Genomic DNA, 23,961 nt, shown 5'->3' with positions numbered 1-23,961 from the left:
TGGTTACTGAGGAACACATCTATTTTTAACAGAAAAATTCGATTTATTATTCTATCAATAAATTCTATTAATTAAATCACATTTTCTGCTGATTTACAATTAAATTTAAAAATGTTCACATAGTGAAAAATGTTAACACAAGGATTAAAGTAAAATCCCATCTCTAATTCTATAAACCTTTAAAAGTTTTATGATATCTTATGTATATTACTTGTGAAAACATTCATATAAAATTTGATTGGAATTATGATTTGAGGTGAAATATTAATTATAGAAACCTGAAGACTCCACATCTTGAAGAATACCTTTGGGGCTGAAGTTACCAAATTGATGAGATTTACATGTATAACTGCAGACTTTTGAGAAGGAGGCCCTCAACAGAGTTTCCTTCCAGCCGTGACTCCACCAAGCAATTATTTACTCCTCAAAATCTCCAAATGAATAGACTATTCATTAGTCACTTGATTCTTTACAAGGATTTTATTTCTAATTACCTGTTTCTTACTTACCTAGATATAATTCAACCAGGATCCATGGAGAGGAGTTTGGATGTTTGCTATTTTTCTTTTTCTATAATTTCTATGTAATGGTATATTTATTTTTAAAAAGCAACAACTGCCCAGTAGAGATGACACACTGAGAGAATAATTATCCTAATTCATTCCATTAACTGTCTGCTCCCTCACTGCAGACATTGCTCAAAGCAGAGTCAGCTGCACCTGTTAAATAACTGTGTGACCTTGCACAATTTACTAAATGCGTCGGAGTGTCAGTTTCATTATCTGTGAAATGGGGATGCTGATCTCTACTTCAAAAGCTTCTGTACCTATGACACTTAGAAAGAATTTAGTAAATGGGAGCCTGCTACCATATTACCATTAAGTATCCCTCTGAAGAATCTAGAAATCCAAGATTCACTTCAGAAAATATAATTCCCACTGGTTAGCCATGGTGGAGAAAACATGGGAGGAGTCAATGGAATGCACCTTCATTGAGCCCTGCAGTTTCATCTTGAGTGTGCAGATGCCTGCCCGAGGCTTACCAGCTCAATGGGAACTGTCCAGCCATCCCACAGGCTGTCTTACAGTGCCTGAGCATAGGGCAGGGGGAACTCCTTTGACTGCAGATTCCTGAGAAGAGGCTGGTTAGCACCTGTCAGGCAACTGGGCAAAGCCATTCCTGCACATCATTTGCTGGATGTCAGGGCTAAATTTGTCATTAGGAATTTCCAACTTGGACCCTTGGAAGCTAAGCTAAAATTTCTTTAGTCTACTAGTTTGGCCTTGAAAACAACAAAACAAAACAAAACGCAAAGGCAGCTTCTGATGCTGCCTAAAGCAACTGATGTAATACAAACATTGACCAATGCGTCTCTGATCATTATGTTCCCCTATGGCTGGAACCTTGGGCCACTGATATTTTCAACCTGCTGGTATTTTTGGAGTGACTTGTGATTGGCAGTGTCCCCTGATCAATGACATCCCATCAGCCTGGGCTCTGCCTGTCACAGTCAGTTCTCTTTGGCCCCCAGGAGGTATAGGCATGTTGCTCTTTTGCCTAGTAAGCAACCACTCCAAAGCACAGCCAGGGACAGTGTAAGGGCCCACGCCCAGCTCCTCTGCCTAAAGAAACTCTGGGCTCCTCTTGCTAGCAGTGATGTCCTGAGGAAAGCAGACCACAAGCATCAGTGAGGGTGTGTCTCACTGGGGCATCAGCAAATCCTCATAAAGAGGATGCTTTTCAAGTTGTGTTTCCACAGCTGTGTCTAGGTGAGTTTGGGGTGAACCTGAGGGGGTATTTTGGGGTATTATGGGGTATTTTGTACACGTTAAAGCTATGGACAATTTTTTTAATGTAATGACCTCATTGACTCAGGATTTAACCAGAGGAAGGCTCTTCTGTTAACTTCTAAAAAAGGAACCGACACTTTGGGAAGGGCTTGATTCTCACAGGTGGAAGAAACAATTGGGCAAAGGATATGAGTGGACAGACACTTTGATGGCTGATCTTCTGATAAGGTTGAAGGGACTGAAAAGCCATAGAGCCTGAGTGGCACTAAGCCGGGAAATGGTCCTCCCTTTGTTCAGCACCATAAATGTCTAAAACAAAACAAAACAGAAGTGGATCTTTGGTAAGGAACAAGATATTTGACCCCCGTGTTATTGAACATGAACGGCAGCATCTCAGGCTCCTGAGCGAGAAGCATTCTACAAAACACACGTCACTGACAGCCAAATGGAGGTGGAGAGAGTTAGAGAGGCCTGGGGACTAAAAGCCAGATCCTCACCCTCTCAGCAAGAGCCTAGGCTTGCTGATTGTGCACCCAGATAAGGCCACTGAGAGTACTTAATGGTCAAGCAGTGACCCCAGGGCCAAGTAAGATGCACTGTGCCACGGGGAACCACAGTGGTGGGGTTCTGCTTGCATCTAATTCCACTTCTGACTAGAGGACCATCCCTGGGCATGGTTTAGCCCTCTCCTGCTTCCTTCCTTGAAGCATTCAGAAAGGCTCTTGGCAAAGGAGAGGAAGGGGAAAGATACTCCAATGCCTTTTAATTTTCTGATTCCTACCCACTGTAACTCCCAAGCATGCTTTACCATTTTGTTCCCCTATGTAGAACATTTAAATTGCAATACACGAAAGGCAACTGAGCAGCTCTTGTTTATACTAGTGGTTCTCAAACATTTTGATTTAAGAAGTTACTACATTCCCAAATTATTGGGGACTCCAAAGAGTTTTGTTTGTGTACATTCCTTTTTGTTTATATATGTGTGTACATATATATTAGAAATTAATCTATACTATACACATACACATATATGTATACATAACAATTCATATGCATATGTATCTAACATATATATAATATATGTTAGAAATAGAAACTTAGGAATTTTAAAACAGAAGACTATAATGGCACACATTCCCATAGCTGTTACAGTGATGGTATCATTCCTATCATGGCCTCCAGGCTTACCGCTGTGTGTTCATGAGAGAACATGAGTGAAGGGGACAAACGGCATCCAAGTATTATTATAAATTCATTTCAACCTCATGAACCTGCTAGAAGAGTTTGGGAGACTCCAGGGTTTCCAGAATCATACTTTGAGGCCACTGGCTTAAATCATACTATTTTATGTCCCACTTCCTCTTCCCCAACCTCAGGTTCTCTGCTCTCCACCTCAGGGCACAGCCAGTTTTTCTATAAGTTCCACAGAAGTTGTCTGCTTTTTACAGACCCGAATCCAATTAGTTTCTATCATCAATTTCATAATGATTGAAAAAGAGCATCAAATGGGTGAGTCGGATATATTTCTAATTAGCTGAGTCTTTAGCAGACTGCCACATCACCCAGGGCTCAGGACTCCCTGGGCTGCTTGGGACAGGTGCTTCCTCTCCAAGAGCTGAGAGCAGACTTTACTGGATGCTCTTACCCGGTGTGTGCTGTAGAAAGGGTCTAGATCCTCCAGGGGCTCCCCGACCAGTTCTGCTGGGAGCTCACCATAGAATTTGGGCAGCTGATTGCAGGCCTTCAAGTCCAGCTGGGGCCGAGGTTTCTCTTCTTCGTTCTTCTGCTCCCTGTGTTTATCTCTGACTTCCTTTTCTGCCCGGTGGGCAGCAATTTGCTTCTCAATCTCAGCCAGTGACTCCGGAGTGAACCGCCGGAAGTTGGTAGTTTCCAGGGACCCAAAGGGGAATTCCATCTTTTCGTTCTTTTCCAGGAAGAATTTATATTCTTAGGAGAGTAAATAGAATCACAGAGAGGTGACAGCTTGCCCGCTGGTCCTATCCCTCCCATCCATCACACCTTGAACTGCTAGAACAACTCCCCCTCCCTGTCTCCAGCTCCTCCCTTTATTCACACTGGGCTCTTCCAGGAACCCATTCTCCTGCTGTACTCTCCTCTCTGGGAAGGACATTTATTCCATCTTGTCCAAGTGCCTCGGGTCTTGTCTTTGCTCCCCATGCCCCAGGTCATTGCTTCTTCAAAACCTTGTGACCCCCTTTACATACATCCCACAAGCTTTAGCCATTTTGGTCCCTGCTTTTCCTTGTTTCTAGGACCTCTGAGCTCCAAATGCTCTCCTGCATTCATCAAAGACCTTGGTTCATGATCTACTTTATCATAAATCTTATACTACTTTCTGATGACAACTTTTTATTTGTTAACCTTTTCAACACTGCTGCCCTACTTTGAATTTCCTTTCATCTCCAGGTTACTTGCTCTTTGTCCATGGCTGCACAGTTTTCTCTATAACCAGGTTAGGCCTGTGGTCCACTATTTTAGCTGCTCCCTCATCTTTATCTCTAGACTCTAGATTAAGCAATTTCCATGCATTATCACTTGAACCATCCCCGTGGTGTATCCTCTGAGGTATTGCTGCCAATATATAAATGAACAAGTAGAGTGGCAGTGTTACATTTTCAAAGATCACGTTACTAATAAGTGATGGACAGGTACTTAAAGTTGGACTGTCTCCTGGGAGCAGTTCATCTACTCTCAAGTCCTCACTTCTCATTTCCATGCAGATGACTCCTGAGTCTTCATCTCCAGCCCTCACAGTCCTTGGGGCCCAGGCTCTCACTTAGCATCTCCACCTGAATGTCTCAAGGGCACCTCAAACTCAACCTGGCCCCACTGGTACTCATTCTCATCTTCCCCTCTGACACTTGCTTCTCCTCCATGGCCCTCTGCCTCTGTAGCTGGTCCCAAATGGCCTCTTCCTTTGCCTGCTCAAAACTGGGGCATTGCCATCATGTCCTTTCTATTTCATTCCCACTTACGATCAGATGTCAGTGCGGTTGATTCCTTTCCACGTCTCTAACTCTTCCCTTACACACTGGCCCAGCTGCTGTCACCACAGTGGGTGCCTCTGTGTCCTTTGCTTCCCCTTTAGTTCCTTCTAACCCATTCTTCAACTGTAACCAAATGATATTCCTAAAATGCAGATTTGGTTCTATGATATCCTTGTTTAAAATCCTTCTAAAGCTCCCCATGGTACTCATGAAAACTCAAACTCTGTACCCAACTTTCCAGTGCTGTCCTCACTAGCCATTTACCATTATTAGTTTTTCCTTGGATTTGATTCATTCTTTTTGATCTTAAGGTCTTTCCATGTTTTGTTTCCTTTGCCTGAAATTGTCCTACTACCTTGCTTTGCCTAGCTACCCTATTTCATTCTTTAACTCTTCACTTTGAAATAACTTACTTCAACCTATACAAAGTGTGTATTAGGATTCCCATTTCATGGTTCCATAACCTCTGATTTGTAATTTGTATATGCTTTTCTATGTCTTCTAAACTCTAAGCTCACTGAGGCCTGGGAATGCATCTATTCTACTCAGCATTTATTCCTTAGAGCCTTGCACAGGGATTGGCATTTAGAATCTATTGACATTAATAGGAATTTGTTGAAGGAAGAGCAAATACTAAAGAATTTTTTTTATACAAGTGTCTTTAAAGTCACATGTTTTAGTCATAGGAATTTACAGATCTACAGAAATGGTCAAATCCAGTGGCTTTCCCCCTTTCATTCTCTTTCTCCTTCTTCTTCATTTTAGCTAGCCAAGTAGATAAGCCAAGTAGACAGTGGCAGAGACAGTACTTGAATCTAATACTCCTGTAAAAAGATAGCCTGCTTGTTTCTCCCAGACCTAGAGGCAGCTCTTGAGTCCAGTTCCTCTCTGATGGAGACTCTGCTTTTTGTTGCCAGTCCTCCTATGCACTGTGATCCTGGGAGGAAATCTCCTTCTTGGAATACTACCACTCTTCCTAATGCCTTCCATGGGTTTTGCCTAGAAACTTTCCCTGTCTCCCTCCTACTATTTCTGCCCATTCATACTTGGTCTCTCTCTTAGGGAAATTTCCAAAGTCAACACATTATAGGACTGGATATCTGCCTTGCATTTCCTTCTCATTCTAGAAGTTCTACATGCCATGCATCCATGTCCTGATAAATATATGGCATATGTATGCACCAACCATTCAATCACTATTGACTTGATTGAATGCAATCATCGTCTTTGATTCTTCCCTTTTGAATAATAGGGGCTACTAACCATATTTTCCTTATCTCAGGGAGAGGTACTGTTTATATTGTAGAACATAATTTGAGTCCCAGGACTTAGTTATAGAGGAACAAGGCAGGGATTCCCTCAGTGAAACTGAGTACAATGTTGAAGATTGAAAACAAGACTAAGCCAGAAGTGCTAGCACAGGGGCTTGAGGTCAATGCACACTCAACTTTGAGGCTGACTTGATGGCAGGTGTCTATAAATCTCCTAGGCCACCAGAAACACCTTTGGCTTAGGTGACATTTGCACTCTGAGTGGCAGTAGGACTGTGCTTACAGGTGGGATTTTATAATGACTGATCTAAGTACAAGGTCCCAAGACTTTTCCCAAGACTTTCCAAACAGAAGAGAGAGCTGGACATGGGATTCCTTGATCACAGTGGTCACTCTTTTTCCATCTGTTGACCATTTCTTTACATGGCACTCTGAGATAGACATTTAGGGGTAAGGAGTTTATTATCTGAGAGCTGGTTCTCGGAATCTCAGAGAAGAGTGGCCCTAGCTCTCAAGGACTAGACCCATGCCTCTTGAAATTCCTCAGGCTTCCTACTCACACAAAGTGATTCCTCATAGACCTTCTGGTGCAGAGTCCTCAGAGAGAATAGTGGAACCCAATATATTCAGAATTTTAGTGCACTGTAAAGAAATGTTATGCCGGAAAACAATGTTGGTAAGATTTTTCCCATTTATTGTATTTGTTACAAAGCATGAAAGACATTAGCATGTTTTATGGTTCTTTTTTATCATGCAGTGGTATGCTTTGAGGAAGTGACAGCCATTCCTGAGCCTGGCAGGGATGTAGAGAAGAAGACCCACATCTTTGAATGTGCATGGCTGTGCTTGCCTGGGGGGTGGTGTGCGTTTCTACCTGATGCTCCACAGCTCAGGAGCATGCTCATAAGGTCCTCATTCTTCATAAAACAAATTATTTAATTTAATTTCCTAATTAGTTAATTTTCCTTATAACTTAACATTTTCTTTGAAAACATCATATAATTTTTTGTTGTTGTTCTGGGCATTGATTTCAGAGCCTTTCACATTCTAGATTAGCTCTACCACTGAGCTATTCAGTCCACCTCATATACAATTTTTAAATGATTAATCCAGGCAATTAATTTGTGAGCTCATTTTTGCTGTTTATTTTTAACCCAAAACCACCTTAAAGCTCCTGAAAGCCCGTTGCTGACTTAGCATGATGATTTTCAAGTGGCTCACTGATGCCATAAATTTGCAAAGTCCTGGCCTAACACATGTTCTGTGATGCTGCTGGGAAGAGCTGCTGGGACCCTTGCTCCACCATGGTCCATACAAACCCTGGGAGGTACAGCAATGACTCTCTAGGTTTTGCATGGGCTGCAGTGTTCCCAGGAAGCCTATCACCCCTGAGGTTAGCCTGGAGACAAACAGAATCACTTGCTGTTATCAGTGGTAGAGCAGTATCTGGGTGGTATTGTCTCTGCTTACTCCAGGATGAGCAAATCTGAAGCTCCTACAAGCTTCCTTTTAGTTCTCTACAGTAACCACTGACTCTGCGGATCACACGGTTCTCCCACCTTCTCTAGTAAATGATCTTTAAACCCAGTCCACACTCTAGTACCAGGCCAGATCCATCACTCTTAGAGGTAGAGTGAGTTAAAATATGAATTCCTGTACCCCAGCTTCAGAGTCCCATTCAGTGAGTCAGAGAAGGCCCAGGAGCTCCATTTTTTATAAGCTCATAGCTGAAATTGCTGAAGTTGTTTTCTTAAATCCCCGCAATTCTCTGCAACCACAGATGTAGTATAGAGTTCAGGTCAGGGGTACGGGATTTGATACAGTTATGACCCACTCTATGGCTCCATGATGGAAATCTCCATGGATTGTGGAGGCAGGTCAGAAGCTAGTACTGGGTGAGTTAGAGAAGTGGAGTCCTGAGGTCAAGCGGCAGGTGTTCTTGTGGATTACCATTCTAAGAAACTGATTATTCTCAGGCTTTCATGAAGTAGAATTTGGGACTTCCTCCCTTCTGTTGTCAGAATCAGGGCAATGGCTGGCCAGAAACTTCAGGGAATTATACACACAGGGGATGTGAACAGAGTGGACTTTTGTTGTTCCTAAGGATCAAGCTTCTGTAGAGATGTATTCTGTGCCTGGGATTTTTGAGCTGCTTGAGAATGCAGTCTTTGTGGGCCATAGGGGCATCATCACTTGAATTTCTGAGCCCTGTGAGTGAGCAGTTTCTAACAAGGGATAAGATCAACTAAAAGTGATTAAACAAATACAGGTGTTTTATGTCTGTCATTTTGCTGGCAACGGAAACAGCTTCGACTACTCTTGGTCAGGATCTATGGTCAGGGACGACCAGCAGGCTCAGGGCTGCTTAGTGCTGATGGGTCGAGCTATGGGTGCAAACAAAGGCCTCTCTGAGGCTGCACTGGGGAAGGAAGGACAGAGCATTCTTTCTGTTGGATTCTGTGGTTCTAGCAGGAAGGTATGTCTCTGACCATTCAGCAGTCATGAATTCTGCCTCCTCATGAGTACACACTGAATCAAGTATGAGTTGGTCACAAAACTGACCAAGCCTGATGAGAAAAATTACTTAAATCTTCAACCCACAACATCAACAGTGCCTCACTTGTGTACGGTAGGTTTATAAAGTGCCTCCTCACATGATCTCAGTTAGCCTCCACAGAAATCCTGTAGCATACTTGGAAAGTATTCTCTTTATTCCTTTCTTTTTTTGATAGTGCTGGAGGTGGAACTTGGGGCTTCACGCATACCAGACAAGTGCTGTACCACTGAGCTACATCCCAAGCCCCCAGGAATGTTCTTAATGTAAGAAAACTAACACCCACCCCCCTCAAAAAAAAAGACTCAGTTTTTTGGCCAGTGATTTAGCTCAGTGGTTCCGCTGCCTGCCTCACAAGTGCAAGGTCCAGAGTTCAATCTCCAGTACCAAAAAAAAAAAAAAGAAAAAAGAAAAGAAAACTAACAACCAGTGAGTGTTGATATTTACTAGAGGTTATAAAGATATTAGTTACACTAAAAAACTTGTCTCTGGGTCTTTTGATTTCTGACTCTCCCATATCTGGGTGGATCTGCCCAGTTGGAGGAATCCTGGAATCCTGCTGCCTGAGGTTTCACTGGAGGGTTCTGGGACCTGAGAGACGAAGAGACTGATCAGAATGAGTTTAGATTTGGTGAGGTCTCAAGGGGCCTCAGAGATCATTTGTCTCTTAGCTCACTGAGGCTCTTAAGAATTCAATAGAAAGCTGCCCCTACTAATGTAGCAGTTGGCTCTGTGTGGCAGACAGAATGCCCATAAACTGGGAATTATAATTTTTTCCAGGCTTGATTAATGAGTAAAAGTGCCAGCCCCCATCCTATGCAGAGCTGCACCTTCTTATGCTTCTCATGTTTCTCTCATGTTGCTTATATGCAAGCAAAATTACCATTTTTATACAGGTGACTCCCAAACTTGGGTCTTTCTTCTGATCCTCAGATTTACTAATCTAATGCCTTTGAACATACCACCTTGAATGCTCCATAAACACCTCAAAATCATCGTCTCCCATGATGTCATCATCTTCCCTTTACCCAAACCCAGCTTCTTCTCTTCCTGTTTTCCATTCCTTAATAAATTTCATAACTTTTCTAAGGTAGAAACATAGGGACCCTCCATTGTGCCTCTTCCTCCCTCAAATTTTCCTAACTTATGTCAGACACTATTTTAGACTCTGAGGGTACAGTAGTAAATGAACTATAGGTACATACTTTTGGGAAATTAAATATAGCTCTAGGCCTCAGCAGCCTTATTGGTCAGCTACCCAGGCCTTCCCTTCCCAGAGAAGAAGGGTGAATACAGTGACATGAGTAGCCTGGAGCCACATTTGAAAGATGAATCTAAACATAGCTTCAGCCAGGCCTTTTAGCTGCATTCCAAATTTTCTGACTTCCAACCATCCACTCATCAGCTCCCACAACTGGATGTCTGATGGATGCATGATCAAACTATTAATTTCTCCATCCCAAACATGTTCTTCCCTTAATGTTCTTCCATTTCAACACATCAGAACAATTCTGATGTGGCTTAGTGTCTCCAGTCTTGAAGCTGTAATTATCTAGTTCTCATACTCAAATATCACATTCAGTCCCTCAGGAACCATAGTCCTGAGTATGGCTGTCTATTTCTCCTCACAGGCACTGCCCTACCACAGCCCAGGCCACCAGCGTCTCTTGACTGGTCCGCTGGTATATAACTTGACCCACTATGGACATTCTCTTAAGCCATTTTAGTGAAATCAGAACAATTCTTTTTAAATATGCCCTGTACTATGCTTTTCATATAATTCTCTCCCTTGCTCACACTACATTTTTGTTTTCTGAGCACACCAAGAACACTTTCACCCCAGCACTTTTGAACTTGCTGCCCCTCTGCCCAGTATTTTCCTCTCATTTGTACCCACATGTCCCACTCAAATATCACCATGCTTGGAAAGCTCCCCTGACCCCCCTTCCTGAGCAACAGTCCCTGCCACTCTCTGTCCCTTTATTTTTCTTGATTCTTTGACAGCACCATTTATCCACCTGGTATTTAATATTTTTATTTGCTCATTATTTATCTCCTTCAATTAAAATGTTTTCTCCCTGAAAGTATGTGTTCTATCTGTGTGGTTAACTTGAACCCATAACACGCAGAACAGTCCTTGACACACTGTAAGCAACCAACAGGTATTTGTGGTCAGTTAGAACAGAGGAATTGCTTCTAGTTCTCCTTTACACAGTGGCTAACTATTGGGCAAGTATGATATATTCCAAAATGAAAAATATCTGAAAAAGAAGAGGAGGAAATTCCCAGCATATAAAATTTTTAATGGTTGTAGATATGGAAATACATATTACTCTGATTTGGCTACACACTGTACTGAATATATGTACTGAGGGAACCATACAGTCCTGCATAAATAAAAATAATATAAAAATAAAGAAAACATTTGTTGAGTGAATACATTAATATTTAAGAGATCCAAATTGTATGAATCAGATATTTCTGGAAGGGAGCTTCTTACCTCACCCCGGGATTAAGTTTGGGAAAGATAGAGAAGAGACGTCACATATGCAATACTTGAACTGTCATTCCGGGGCAGGTAGAAACTGATCATATTTTATGTTACGGAAAAAAGAAGTGTCTCTTGTTCAATAAGAAACCACAGAGATACACCCTGATATGAATGAGAGTTGTTCTCTCAGGCGGGAGGAGAACAATGAAGGCTGGAACCAGGAGGGCTGTGGGGGTGGCCAGGCATTAAACATCACAAGGAAGAGGTAAGCAAAAGGAAAGGAGAATAAGGATATGTCAGTGTCATAAAACAGCAGGCACAAAAGTTAAAAAACTAAAAAATAGAGCCGATGAACCTTGTTCCAGTGTGGCAATGATTTTAGTCATGAGGACAGAGGGCACAGTGTCAATTAGTACCAGGGAGTGGACAGTGTATGACTAAATTGCTTGAGTTGCAGAAAGAGGATGGTTGAGATATTGATGCAACTGCAAACATGATCAAACTAAACATAAGAGGTACCAAAAAGCAGGCCATGATAAGAAGAGGTTTCAAGTTTTACTGGTGTGACTCAGCTGCCTGATGGAATAATAAACATTTTTGCAAAGTGTTACTAAGACTGAGACTGTGGTTGGTTCATTCATGGCACTGCGGTGACAGCAAGAGTGAGTTGGTGCTGAGAATCGTACCTGAGCCTTTGATATATCCAAGTGAGGCTTTTGTACGTGATACTGAGGGTGTGAGTAGGTTCTCTAGTTCATGGAATAAATTACAAAGCTACATCCAGCACTGAGGATATTGTTGGAGTCTCCATGGCAATAGAAGCAGGGGTTAAAAGTCCCTGGTTTGGAGGATTTCCAAACTGGTCAAAGCCCAGCAAACACCTTAGTTAGACCCATGTCTGTCTAGCTGCTTCTGAGATTTCAACATTTTATGTAGTTAGTGATACTGACATGTATCTAGCTAAGCTGTTCATTCCCCTAATTTTTTTTTAAATCGTTAGACATCTTTTTGGAGTAACAGGGTTCCTGGATATGTGAGTAAGCTGTTCAGGGAAGAGAGACTCAAAAGAGCTATGCAACTAGGAAAGTATAATAAGCTGTTTGTGGTGACGAAAGTGAGACCACGCTATCCATGATCTTGCTATTTGTCAGAAATGAGGCCTCAGTTAAACTGTGGCACCAGAAAAATAATTCTGAGCTATCTTCAAAAGTAACAATCTTGAATTGTTCTGGATGCTAAGAGAATGGGGCTGGACCTTGCTGGTTCCTTGCTGAACCTGACTTAACTTTCCAGCGAGGCAGAGACAATCCTTGACTGATTTGCTACAGTGCGTGCGCTATCCACGGTTCTGCAAGCGCGAAGAGGCGCCTTGGTGGACTTGAGCTGTCCGCGGTGCTGAATGAGAGGTGCTAGTGGTGGGAGGGAGCTGAGTGGAACCAGTTTTCTGTAAGGCTTGGAGATTGACAGAGGGATGTGTGCAGTGCAGAACGAGTGTGCTGGGCTGAAACTATGAGAATATATGCATTTCTTTGGGAGCTAAAAATGAAGAAAAAATAATTGAAGAAAGAAAGCTAGGTGTTGGGGCGGGGGGGGTGGGGAGAAAGTGCCTAATCATGTATTTAATCAAAATAGCTCTGTCCACCAGAAAGGAGATCCAAATAAAGTTGTAAAGAAGAAATATTCCACCGCGGATTTAGCTCAGTGGTTCCACAAGCGCAAGGACCCGAGTTTGATCCAAGGTACAAAAAAAAAAAGAAAAGAAGAAGAAGAAGGAGAAGGAGGGAGAAGGAAGAGAAGGAGAAGGAGGGGAAAGGAGGAGAAGGAGGAGGAGGAGGAGGAGGAGGAGGAGAAGAAGAAGAAGAGAAGAAGAAGAAGAAGAAGAAGAAGAAGAAGAAGAGGAAGAAAGAAGGAGGAGGAGGAGGAGGAGGAGGAGGAGGAGGAGGAAGAAGAAGAAGAAGAAGAAGAAGAAGAAGAAGAAGAAGAAGAAGAAGAAGAAGAAGAAGAAGAAGAAATATTCCTTTCTCAAGAGTCTTTGCCTCCTGACTCTCTCAATGAGCCCATTGGAAAGGAGATAAGAAGGATAGAAAAGTTTGTTTCCCAAGGAAGGAAACAAATTCTTCATCACCTCATCCTGGAATGCTGCTTCCCTCAGCAACCCCCCCCCCAAAAAAAAACACCTCAGGATGATTAACTAAGTTGTATCCAGAGACCTTATGTTGTAATTATTTTTAAAACTCAGAGAGGTATTTGGTTTTGTTGAAACAGCAACTACGCTTGGAGACAGAAAGCATGAATTCTGATACCTATGGGGTCTTTTGAATTTATGACCCTTACTTCTATGATTCATCAACTGGAGATGATTACCTCTGCCTCGCTCATCTGAGAGTGTTGTTGGGAGAATCAAATAATGTATATGAAAGCACTTTGCAGCTAAGTGCGGTACAAATGCACAATAATATTCCCATTACACATGTGCTTTAATAGGCAATGGCCACTTAGACTATTTCAATCCCACACCACTAATTCTCAGTATATAAACTAAATAACATGTGAGATCATTTGCAATTAAATTCAATATAAAGAACTTATAATGTTCTACTTTATTTCTCTGTGCCCCATCTTTAGTGTGTGAATACTTTTGAATAGGATTCAGCTGCCCAAAATAAAAGCATTCATTTAATGAGGTAATTTAAATAACAATCAACTCAAGAAATTGAAGGAGATTTATGCTGTGGATAAGAGTTTTTTTATTAAAAATATAGAATCTACTTCTTTTCTCCTATTCCACCCCCCACTTCTGTTCTACTCAAAGGGACCATATTAGAATACATTACTAACATACTTCCAGGATTTTAGAGCAGGGGACATAATAAAAACTGAATTCTTATCATTTAAAAAACCATGTTTTAACATTGCCAGGTATACTTAGGTAGCGATCAAGTGCAGGCTTGATTTAAGGAGAATATTAAAATCACTAATGTAGACAATTTTTTGCCATTTAAAAAGTTCTGGTGAACAATCAATTTCACTAGTGTGTAGTTAACTTCATAACTGATTAAGGTTTTCTGGAGATGCTGGCATTACAGGTTCAACCTATGGCATGCTAGGACATGCCTTCAAAATATATCAGTACCTGTTGGTGCTCTCAATCTTCTCTGCTAGGTCTCTCCCTGTCCCCTTCACCAAAACTTTAACTGTGTTGCAATGACTTCAAGTGCTAATTCCAGAAAAACTTTTAGACCTCTACTTTTTCTTGACTTAGCAGGATTTGATAGCATTGACTGCTCTATTTTTCTTGTAATTTCCCTTCTTTCTTTGTTCCATGTAAGGCTTCATTGAAGGCTTATTGTCTGTTGAGTCTTTAGATACTGGAGGTCCTGGGGTTTCTGTCCTTGCCTGCTCCTGCGTGCCCTCTCAAAGATATTTACTTTCTTTCCTCTGGGTTTAACTTCCATCCAACCCTCTCTCCTGTGCCAGACTTGACTATTTATCTGTTCTTTTTGGATACATGCCCCTTCTCAATTAGTTTCTTCTTCTCGATCTTCTGTTTTGCTAAATTGCACCATTGAGCAACTCAGTTGCCCTTGTCATAAATCTATAGACATTCACTCTCTCCCTCACTTCAATTACCAAGTCACAACCACCTCTTTATCTGGCTTTTATGCTTTCTTATTAACAGGTGTCTCTGAGTATTCTTTTTGCTTGTGTTCATAGCAACCAACATGATCCTTTGAAATGCAAATATGATCACATCACTTTTCTGATTATACATTCCAAAGTCTTCTCAACCCCTTCAGACTATGTCTAAATTCATTCTCATGATACATAAGGCCTGGCATGTTCTGGCCCTTGCCTATCCTTCAACATCACTCTGTCCCTTGTTCCCCCTGTGGTAGTTACCCTTTTTTTCAGTTACTAGAGTCCACCAAATTTCTTTCCACTTGGTCCCTTCACATATGCTTTTTTTCTGTCTCTGCAATGTTTTCTCCATCCATTCCCCCAGGCTGACTTCTCTTGTTCTTTCAGTTATTTTAAATGTCACTTTCTTCAGAACAGCCTTTCCTGACCCTCTAGGCTAGACACGTTTTCTTTGTTATTATTTTGCATAGCAGCCTATGCTGTCAGGGTGGCCATTTCAGTAATGATCTGTTCAAATGTTGGCTCATAGTCTAGAAAGCAACCTTCCTGATGCCAGGGGGCATTGCCCCTCTTTTCTCCACATCCTTAGTGCCTAAGATAATATGTCACATGCAAGTGTTTGATAACTATTTGTTGAGTAAAGGATGAAGCAGTTACCACAGAGTAAGATGAAGAAGTGCTCTGAGGTGAACTCTGTGAACTCTGCTGCTGTATGAATCTGGGAGTAATGTGATGGGTCTGATTCATTCTGATCCTGATCTTGTGGGGAAACCAAGTCTTTATCTAATTAAGGTTTAGATGGGTTCCATGAACATAGGTTTACTTTGCAAGAGCCAGTGTCAGGATTGGGCTTGATCATGAACCTGGCAGCAGTATTTCTCCCCAACATGATTAGCCTGTTCAGTCACCTTCTGGAGCAAATCCTAGAGGAAGAAGAGGATTGATATTCATATTTGTTGGAGTTCTTGACTCCCTAGGAAAGGAGTAACAACAGATCTGTGTCCTCTTGGCTGTAATCAAACGTGGACCGGACCTCATGTCTTTAAGGATCAGGAGCTTCTCTCTCGAGAAACCCTCACAGCCTGGAAGTCTCCACTGATCTGATGAAGGAGGCAGGGTGAGTTGGCAACACTTCCTTCTCATTCTGTTGTGTGTGTGTATATATATATATATTTTTTTTTTGGTACCGGGAGTCGGACTTGGGTCCTTGCGCTTGCGCAGCAGGCAGCGAAACCACTGAGCTAAATTCCTGGCCCTGTTGTAAATTTTTTTTTCAAAAGCTTTTATTAACAGCACTTAGTTATTAGGTGTTGTGGAGGATGGTATGGAATAGTGGAAAGAGTCCTGGGGTGGAAGTTGGGAGACTGGAGCCTCAGTCACATATCTGTAATAAGCCATGCTCAGGCTTTGAGTATCTTCTTTCTTTGCATCTCAGTACATCTATATAATGAAGGGATTGGTCTAGGTGTATACTGAGGCCCCTTCATCTTAATAAGGATTAATGTTCTTATTTTGGAGGCCTTTGAGTCTACTCAGGGAAAAAAAAACAAGCCCAAACAATCAAAATATAATAGAAAAATATGTAGGGCCATATCATGGAGTGCTGACTGTGGAGATAAGTGCCTCAAGGTACTGAAGAGGGAATGAATCAACAGAGATAAGAGATGCTGGAGAAGGCGGCCATCCTGGAGGAAGCCATTGGGAGAGTGGGTTTTTATGACTGAATTTTGTCAAAATACAAATGGCACATACTCTAGTTGGGAGAGGACCCCCTGCACTTTGGGTCTGTGACCCTGAAGAACATACAAATTTGTACCCATCCTGGAGGCCTCCCAGACTCTTTCTCTCTGGGTCTGACTATGGTTGGTCACATCCTGAAAGCAGGGGCACCTCCATGGGACCCCTGTCCTTGAGGCAATTCCGTGGTTGTTAATCTTCTTAAACACTAATTATTTTTAGAGTCAAATATATTTCTCATGAACACTAATTTTCTTTTTCTTTGCTAAGTTTCCAAAGAAAACATATGCAAATTCTAATAAAAATTGACAGGTGGAAATGGGTTTTGGACAAGGTTCTAAGGAAAGAGCCCTGTGAACATTATGTAAATGCCAAACAATATAAAGCAGGCCCTCGGTTTATTCCAGCAAGGCAAAGGGGACTCAGAAAATCCTGCACTGCTGGTCAGCTCCTAACATTGAAGGAATCCAACTTTTGTTGCCAAATCACATTTCTGATTCGGTTCTTAAATTCTGCTTTCAAATGGTGAAGTTTGACAAAAATTGTGTATCTCCTTTCAGGCTGAAGCTTAACTGTGCTTCTTCAGCAATGCCTTTCTTGATCTTGCCTGTCTGAATGAGGTGGCCTCAAGACGATCTCTCAAAGAGTCCTATTTTTATCACTTCTAGCACTTATCACAGTTGATAATTATATTTATTTGCATGTTTATTCAGCATCTGTCTGCTCCGTGAATAAAGTTAAGCTCTATGAGGGCAGAAATGACATTTATTCTGTCCGCAGCTCAGAGTTGCCCGTCCCTGGCTCAGTGGGCAGCACATAGCAGGTGCTCCACGTGGGTTTGTTGGATGTTTGCATGAAATAGTTCATTAAGTGAAAACGGGACCTTGGGAAATAGTTGCACTTAATAAACTTGGTATTGTCTATCATGTTTCAGACTATTTTGAAATGCATTATTATTGAATCTAATGTTTATATCCTGTAACATCTTTGCATTTACCACATCACTTCCACAATATGAGAAAACATTTATCATTAAGTAACCAATGTTTAGAGAAAAGTAACATAGTACAATGGTTAACTTCTTGGATTTTGGAGATGGCCAATCTGGGTTTAAATCTCCACATTCCAAGTTGCTAGTTGAATGACTATGGGATGGCTGACTGTAAAGCAGTCATAATAATACTGAGTAGTAGTGAGAATTGAATGAGTGAATATAAGTGTCTTGTTTAGAGTACATCTTGTTTAAGTTTGTTATTAACATTTTTATTCCCAAGGCAATATAATTATTAACTAGTTGGCTTAGAAGTACTAGCCAACCTATCTACTTTTACCTAAAGTCATACAGTCTCCCTGAAGTGCCACTATCCCCAAGAACCCATGATGAATCTGAGATTTAGATGGATCATGGATCTTGTGCAAGGGCTTCAGTTTGCAAGAAGTAGAGCTGGGACATCCACCCTGATTTCCTAGTCCTCAGTATACTCCAGCACCAACACAAGCATTTTCCAGGATTCTCCTTCTCTTACATCTTTGTTTCCCATAAAGGCAGGGTGGGAATGAGTGGAGTGGGGATACATAGCAGGGCCAGGGTGAGCTCAGTGTCCCCACCAGGAGGTCCTAAGCCACTGTCCACCTCTCCTGGTGTACATCGAGGCCATGAGCCAGGAATCACACAATATTTTGAATGTTGCACACTCATCCCTGGCCTGTGTTCATCACAGCATCCAGCCAGCCCTTTATACAACACATTTTCATTATTTTATTTGTTTAAAAAACAAACACATAAGATGATGTCCTTACTAGTAAAAATGTCTTCTTGCTCGCCATAGCGCTACGTATTTCGTGCGCATGTCACTTAACCCTCACAATCACAAAGCAGACCCTCTTACTGTCTTCCCTTTACAAGTACAGCACCAAAACCTTAAGACTGACTCAGTGAAGGCAGAGCCTATTGGACATCCAAGTCATTATTCTTGTCATTTTGCCTGGAGAAGATGAAAATATTACCACTGGCTACTCTTAGGATGTGGTCTTAAAAGTACACAAAATTTACTAATCTTAAGTTGACAGTTTGATGCTTTTTCTAACATAGGTGAACATCTGGGATACTGTCACCAAGTCTGAGACATGGAACATTTCTTATACCAAAGAAGATGCCCCTGTACCCTTTGCCAGTGTCTACTTGGCTCCTATCTGCACACAGCTACTCTTTGACCTCTCTGGTCAGAGTCAGTACTTTTTAGGTGTTTTGACTCTTAGCTATGTCACTGAGCCCTGAGCACAGTGTCCTCCCCTTTATCTTCCATGGATCTAAAGCCTACCTGCTATCCAATACCCCTTCAACTCCTCTTTCTCTGAAGCATCCTGTGATCTGCTGGTCAGCTCTGTGAGCATTGCAGAACAACAACAATACCAGCAGCAGCAACAACACATTCCCTCCACCTTCTTTCCCCTAGAACTCTGTCTAACACAAAGTCATGCTCACACCTGCTGATGCATTTTTCCTGGGCTTTGAATGCCCTGGCTCCTCCCTCCAGAGTGCAAACAAAGCCTCAGAGCCCAGCTGCAAGCTGAACAGCCGGGGGTGGAGGGGCCTCACATTGCGGGAGGAGACTGAGGTCCTATTCCCTGTGCCAGAACCAGCTATATGACCTTGAATAGGTCACTAAACTGAAGCTCCAAGTCTCGGTTTCCTTATTTGTAAAATGAGGGCATCAGACTAAATAGGAATAGAGGCTAACAGGAGGGGCTATGCCTTCTTTTCCACATGTGTCTGTTTAATCCTTACAAGTCTTGTGACACAAGTAATATCATGGTACCTTCACAACTGAGGAAGCAATAGGAAGGGGAGTGCAATCCTTAAAGTACTAATGGCAGCACATTTAGGCCCTGAGCCAAAGTCTGGCTCTGTCCAGAGAGCTTTGCTGTCAGTCTACCCCTTTCTTGCTCTTACAAACGAGTTCATACAGTGTGGCTCTAGTTATCATGGGAGAACCAGAGAGAAGCACAAGTGAGCCAAGGTAAGAAGAGTGACCACGTGCTCTAATGAGCAAGAGAGAGCAGAATGACATCCTCCCTAAGTACAAGGAGTTTCAAGCCTCTCAATTGAAGCTGGTGAGGAGAGAGAACACAATTGCTTGTGTGGGGAGGATGAGAGAAGGTGCTGTCATATTTGAATCTTATTCCCAGATAGCCTAGGATATCAAGCCATAATTTGTTTCTAGCACATAGTCATTGAGCTGCTAAGTTTTGATGAAGGTATAAAAATCAAGACTGAGTTCCTGCTCCTCCTAAACTCACACCCTGGGGGGAGAGACAAATGCAAGCAGGCTTCTGGTGTTATGCAGGTGCCACACAAATAAGCATAAAGGAAAAGGGGAGGCAGAGCCCAGAAAGGGAGGGAGGCCACTATATTTGTGGGAGACCAATATCTACCCAGGCCTTGGCAAGCCTGGTAAGGTTAGGCAGGAAATGATTGTGCAGAAAGGGTGAGCACTGTGGGTGTAGAGTGAGGGAGGAAGGGACAGGCTGGTACTACTCTCTCAGGAGTTGTGGACTCCAAGTTCCTGATGTTACTCTGTGGCTGGGCTCCTGGGGTCAGTCCATGAGGGGAGGAGTGAGGGGAAGCTGGGGCTGAAGCTGAAGTCTTCAGAGCATCCTGGTTTGATTAGGCTCTGACTCCAGTGACAGCGTGGCTGCACATGCTCAGATTCCGTGATTACTAGTTTCCTCCTCCTGGACCAGCATTTCCTTGCTAATATTTATTTGTGAGAAACTCCACCGCCATTCACCATTACAAAACACTCTCAAGTTTCTTTTCCATTTCCTCTGATGATTATTATCTCAGAATCATCCTTGTAGACATATGCTCTTTCATATGCTTGAGGCAAAAAAAAAATGCTGTTTCCATTTATATTCTTGTTTATTGTTATTATTATCACCATTACTGGGCTGCTAAGTGAGTGGACAGGGAACTAGGAAATTACTTTTTAAGGCTACTCTAAAAATCTTCCTAACATTTCAAGCCAACTTTATGCCATTTCAAGACATATTTTTCCATCAGTCTAAAAGCAATTCATTTTTCTGTGTCATTTCAATCTCCCTCCCACACTGTGTGGCTAGAAAGCCCAACCTTTGGCTTCTGTAACTAAAATTTGTATATGTGGTACCTTCTACCTGCTGCAGCCTGCAAGCTCAGTAAATCTGACTCAAACTACATTTCAAATCATAGCAGATTTTTCTCTTTTCCAGCAATTGAATCAGGTAATCTCAAAGAGCAAAATCCATGATCAAGGATCAAATTTACATTAAGTACATTGGAACTATGGGGGGAAAACCCCAAACAAAGCCTGAGCCTCATAGATGTCTGAATAAATCATTATTCTGGATTGCAGATTTAGTGATAAAAACAAAGTACAGCTGGCTTTGTTCCTATCTATTATACACCTCTCTGAATATGTATAAATGTTCCACTGAATGTTGGAAAACCCCTTGGCCACCTGGATTTGCTTGTTCATCACAATATCTTAAAGTAGAGATTTCTCCACTGTTGTCTAATAGAATTTTCTGGAAAGCATTGAAAAATACATCTTCTGACACCCCCTAGACATTTGGATTCAGTAGCCCTGCAGTAGGGTTCAGGGTTTGTTTCTAAAAAGTTCTCCTATTTACTCTGGTGTGACAGGAGTTGAAGCCACTGCTTTGACTCTTACCCAGACTTCCAAGAGGACTTGCTGCCTTGAGTTTGAGGCAAAACTCATCTACCAAAGACCTGAGATCCTCCGCTTTCTGGGTCCACTTTTATCTAGTTTTAAAGACTTCGGTATTCTCAGGATATTTGGCCTCTTTTATCAGTTTAGGTCAAAATCGCTGAAATCGTACCTACTAATAAAACATCTTTTTACATCAATGTGACTCTTTGAAAAGCATGAACTTGACATTGATGTGGCATGTAAGAATTGATGGTTTTTTGGGTTTAGCTATTTAGCTATAATATATCCCCTTACCCTTCAGAGGAAAGGAAGCAGAGGGAGTCTTCTAGACAAATACATTAGTATTTACATTTTTCAAGAACTATGGGTGTCTTTTGAAGGCCATGAATTTTAAAAGCCTACAAAATGTGCTTCATTTTTGGTTCAGAGACAAAAGTCTGTAATTCTCCCTGCAGTATCCTAAGCATATATCTTTATGCCATCAACCACAGACTGGCCCCCTGTGCCCCACAGCCAAACCTTTGCTGCTCAGTCTTGCTTGTCTTCAAGGTAAGAGATCCTCTCTTCCAGATTGCCTCCACTGGGAACCATGAGCTCCTGGAACATACGTTCAGCTTAATATTCGAGCATGACAAGAAGAAACTCCATCTGATGCCTGCTCACCAGCCCAAAGGCCCAGGGCTGGCTCTGGTAGGGGAAGCAAGCCGAGACCCCAGCCTTGCAAAAACTTACACTTGTTCTTTCTCCTCAATGAAAGTGGTTCTCCGTGACTGATGGGAACCTCACCGTTGCTCATGACACTATAAGAAATCATGCCTTTCTTGTGCCATTCCCATTTCCCATCACGAGTTCCACCCTGGTTGCTGGTGCTCTAGAAAGTGTGCTCTTTGGATGGAAGCAGGGCGGGAGAGTATGGGGAGCGGCTTATGTGTGATTAGATGGTAAAGTAGCAAATGTGATTTTAAATGATCTCATGGGACAAGCTGAAACCTAAGGAAGCAAAGAGGCTGCACTTAGATAACGATGCCTCCGGCAGCCACGATAGACTCCCATCCCGGAGAAGACTGCCGTGGTAGGCTGTCAGGATCCCTCCTACTGTTGACCCAAGAGAGCAGAGCTGCTCCCAGTCCCATGGTGCCTTCCTTGTCTGTAGGTCCCTGCCCCAGAACAAACATGCACCTTTATTGAAATGGGTTTTTTTTCTCCCTTCCCCAACTGAAAGCTAAGGATTTTATTTTTTGTGTCTTGGAAATTTTTCATTGAAAAAGGTTTTGGGATAAGTTTTGTGTTCTTTTGTTCATACTGAGTAATTGACCAGGCCTTATAAAATACTAGTTTGAGGGCTGGGGATTTAGCTCAGTGGTTCTGCCGCCTGCTTAGCGAGTTCAAGGTCCCGAGTTCTATCCCCAGTTCCAAAAAACACTAGTTTGTAGTAAAATTAAGGAGGAAGGGGATAAGGGGAGAAGGGTAGGGGAGGAGGAGAAAGGTGGTCTCAAACCTTAAATGAGATTTTTTTTAAAAGCAGGAGAAAAAAGGAAACAATGCTGCTCACAGGGTCAAAAGGTGGGGGAGTTGATACAGAGGGTCCCAGCCCTAGCTGTCCCCGCTTGCTGCTGCTTGATGCACTTCGGTCTGGAACAGCAGCTGTCCCTCAAACCCATTTTATAATGTAGGACACTGGCTACATGCTTCATTGCATTATGGCTGCATTTATTGAAACATTCCAAATGAGTTAAAATGCAGCTTCTTTGGGTCAGGGTTCCACTCTAATGAAGCCTGGGCCTCTCCCTGCAGAGATGGAAACTCTTGAAGGGACAGGCCAGGGAGCACCAATACCCACTCTGAGAAAGCACTGCTCAGCAGAAAGGATGGAGCTAGAGAGGGCCTGGGTGGCAGAACACCCCAGGGGCAGGGAGGGAGAGGAGCAAGCAGGGCCTCCCCAGGCAACTCCTCTAAATAGTCTATCCTGGCCATGGTATCTGGGCTGCTTGAGAAGAAGATGATTCTGAAATATTTATGGGTGAAATGCATGATATCTGAGATTTGCTGCAAAATAATCTAGAGGTGAGTGGGGTGAAAATTAAACGAGATTGTCTGAGTAGAAAATTGTGGAATTGTTGTGATAAGAATGTATTGTTCTTTCCACTGTGCCATATACTTGAAATCTTCTCTAACAAAAAGGTGCCCAGAGGGAAGACACGCCCCAAATTTGAATGTTTGTATGATAAAGTAAAATTATAAGTAATTCTTTTTTTTTTTTGTACTTTTCTCCATATGAATTTTTTTCTATGAAAAGGCAGTATTTACAGAGCATGGTGAGGACTTCATCTTTCTGATCTCTGTTTTTGAAATCTTGGTCTGCTGAGTAGGGGGGACAGACTGCAGGGAGTGTCACTTGGGAGAAGAGATCTTTGGTTCACTCCCCCGAGCACCCTTGGACATACGTGAAGCCCTGTCACCTCCACTCAAACGAATCTTCACATCTGGGAAAGGGCTGCTCTCAGCTCTTAGAATCCTTCTGGCTGCTTCCTCTCATCCCCCAGCCTAGATCCAGGGTGTCAGCCTACTCAGAGGTGGCATCATTGGAAAAAGTCCTGGAGTTGATGTCAGAGTGTCCACCACTGGTAGGTTTTGTGCCTTGGACAGATTGGAAATTGTCATCTAGTCTCTCTGAGCCTCATTTTCTCCACCTGTGACATGAACAAGTCCAGCAAAGGAGCTCTTAGTTGTCTTCTGGCTCTCTGTTTTCTTTGAACTTG

The 23,961-nt window shown here is 42.3% G+C and overlaps 1 protein-coding gene across 1 annotated transcript; it reads right to left on the bottom strand.

Annotated features, from left to right (window-relative positions):
* Nucleotides 1-1,946: 1,946 nt before the first annotated feature.
* LOC147830500 (sodium channel protein type 10 subunit alpha-like) lies at nt 1,947-22,192 on the bottom strand. Its single transcript, XM_087207759.1, has 4 exons — nt 21,935-22,192; nt 21,722-21,799; nt 3,436-3,737; nt 1,947-2,099 (listed from the first exon to the last, which is right to left on the bottom strand). The coding sequence occupies exons 3-4, from the start codon at nt 3,703-3,705 to the stop codon at nt 1,947-1,949; spliced, it is 423 nt and encodes a 140-aa protein (XP_087063885.1). The 5' UTR covers nt 3,706-3,737; nt 21,722-21,799; nt 21,935-22,192.
* Between the last annotated feature and the right edge of the window lie 1,769 nt (nt 22,193-23,961).

The sequence above is a fragment of the Heterocephalus glaber genome, unplaced genomic scaffold (assembly GCF_053883595.1).
Source record: "Heterocephalus glaber isolate CG9 unplaced genomic scaffold, H.glaber_assembly_v1.0 deba00000122, whole genome shotgun sequence".
Taxonomy (NCBI): Eukaryota; Metazoa; Chordata; class Mammalia; order Rodentia; family Bathyergidae; genus Heterocephalus; species Heterocephalus glaber.
The sequence above is the reverse complement of the archived record's forward strand: the minus strand, read 5'-3'. Positions and strand labels throughout refer to the sequence as shown.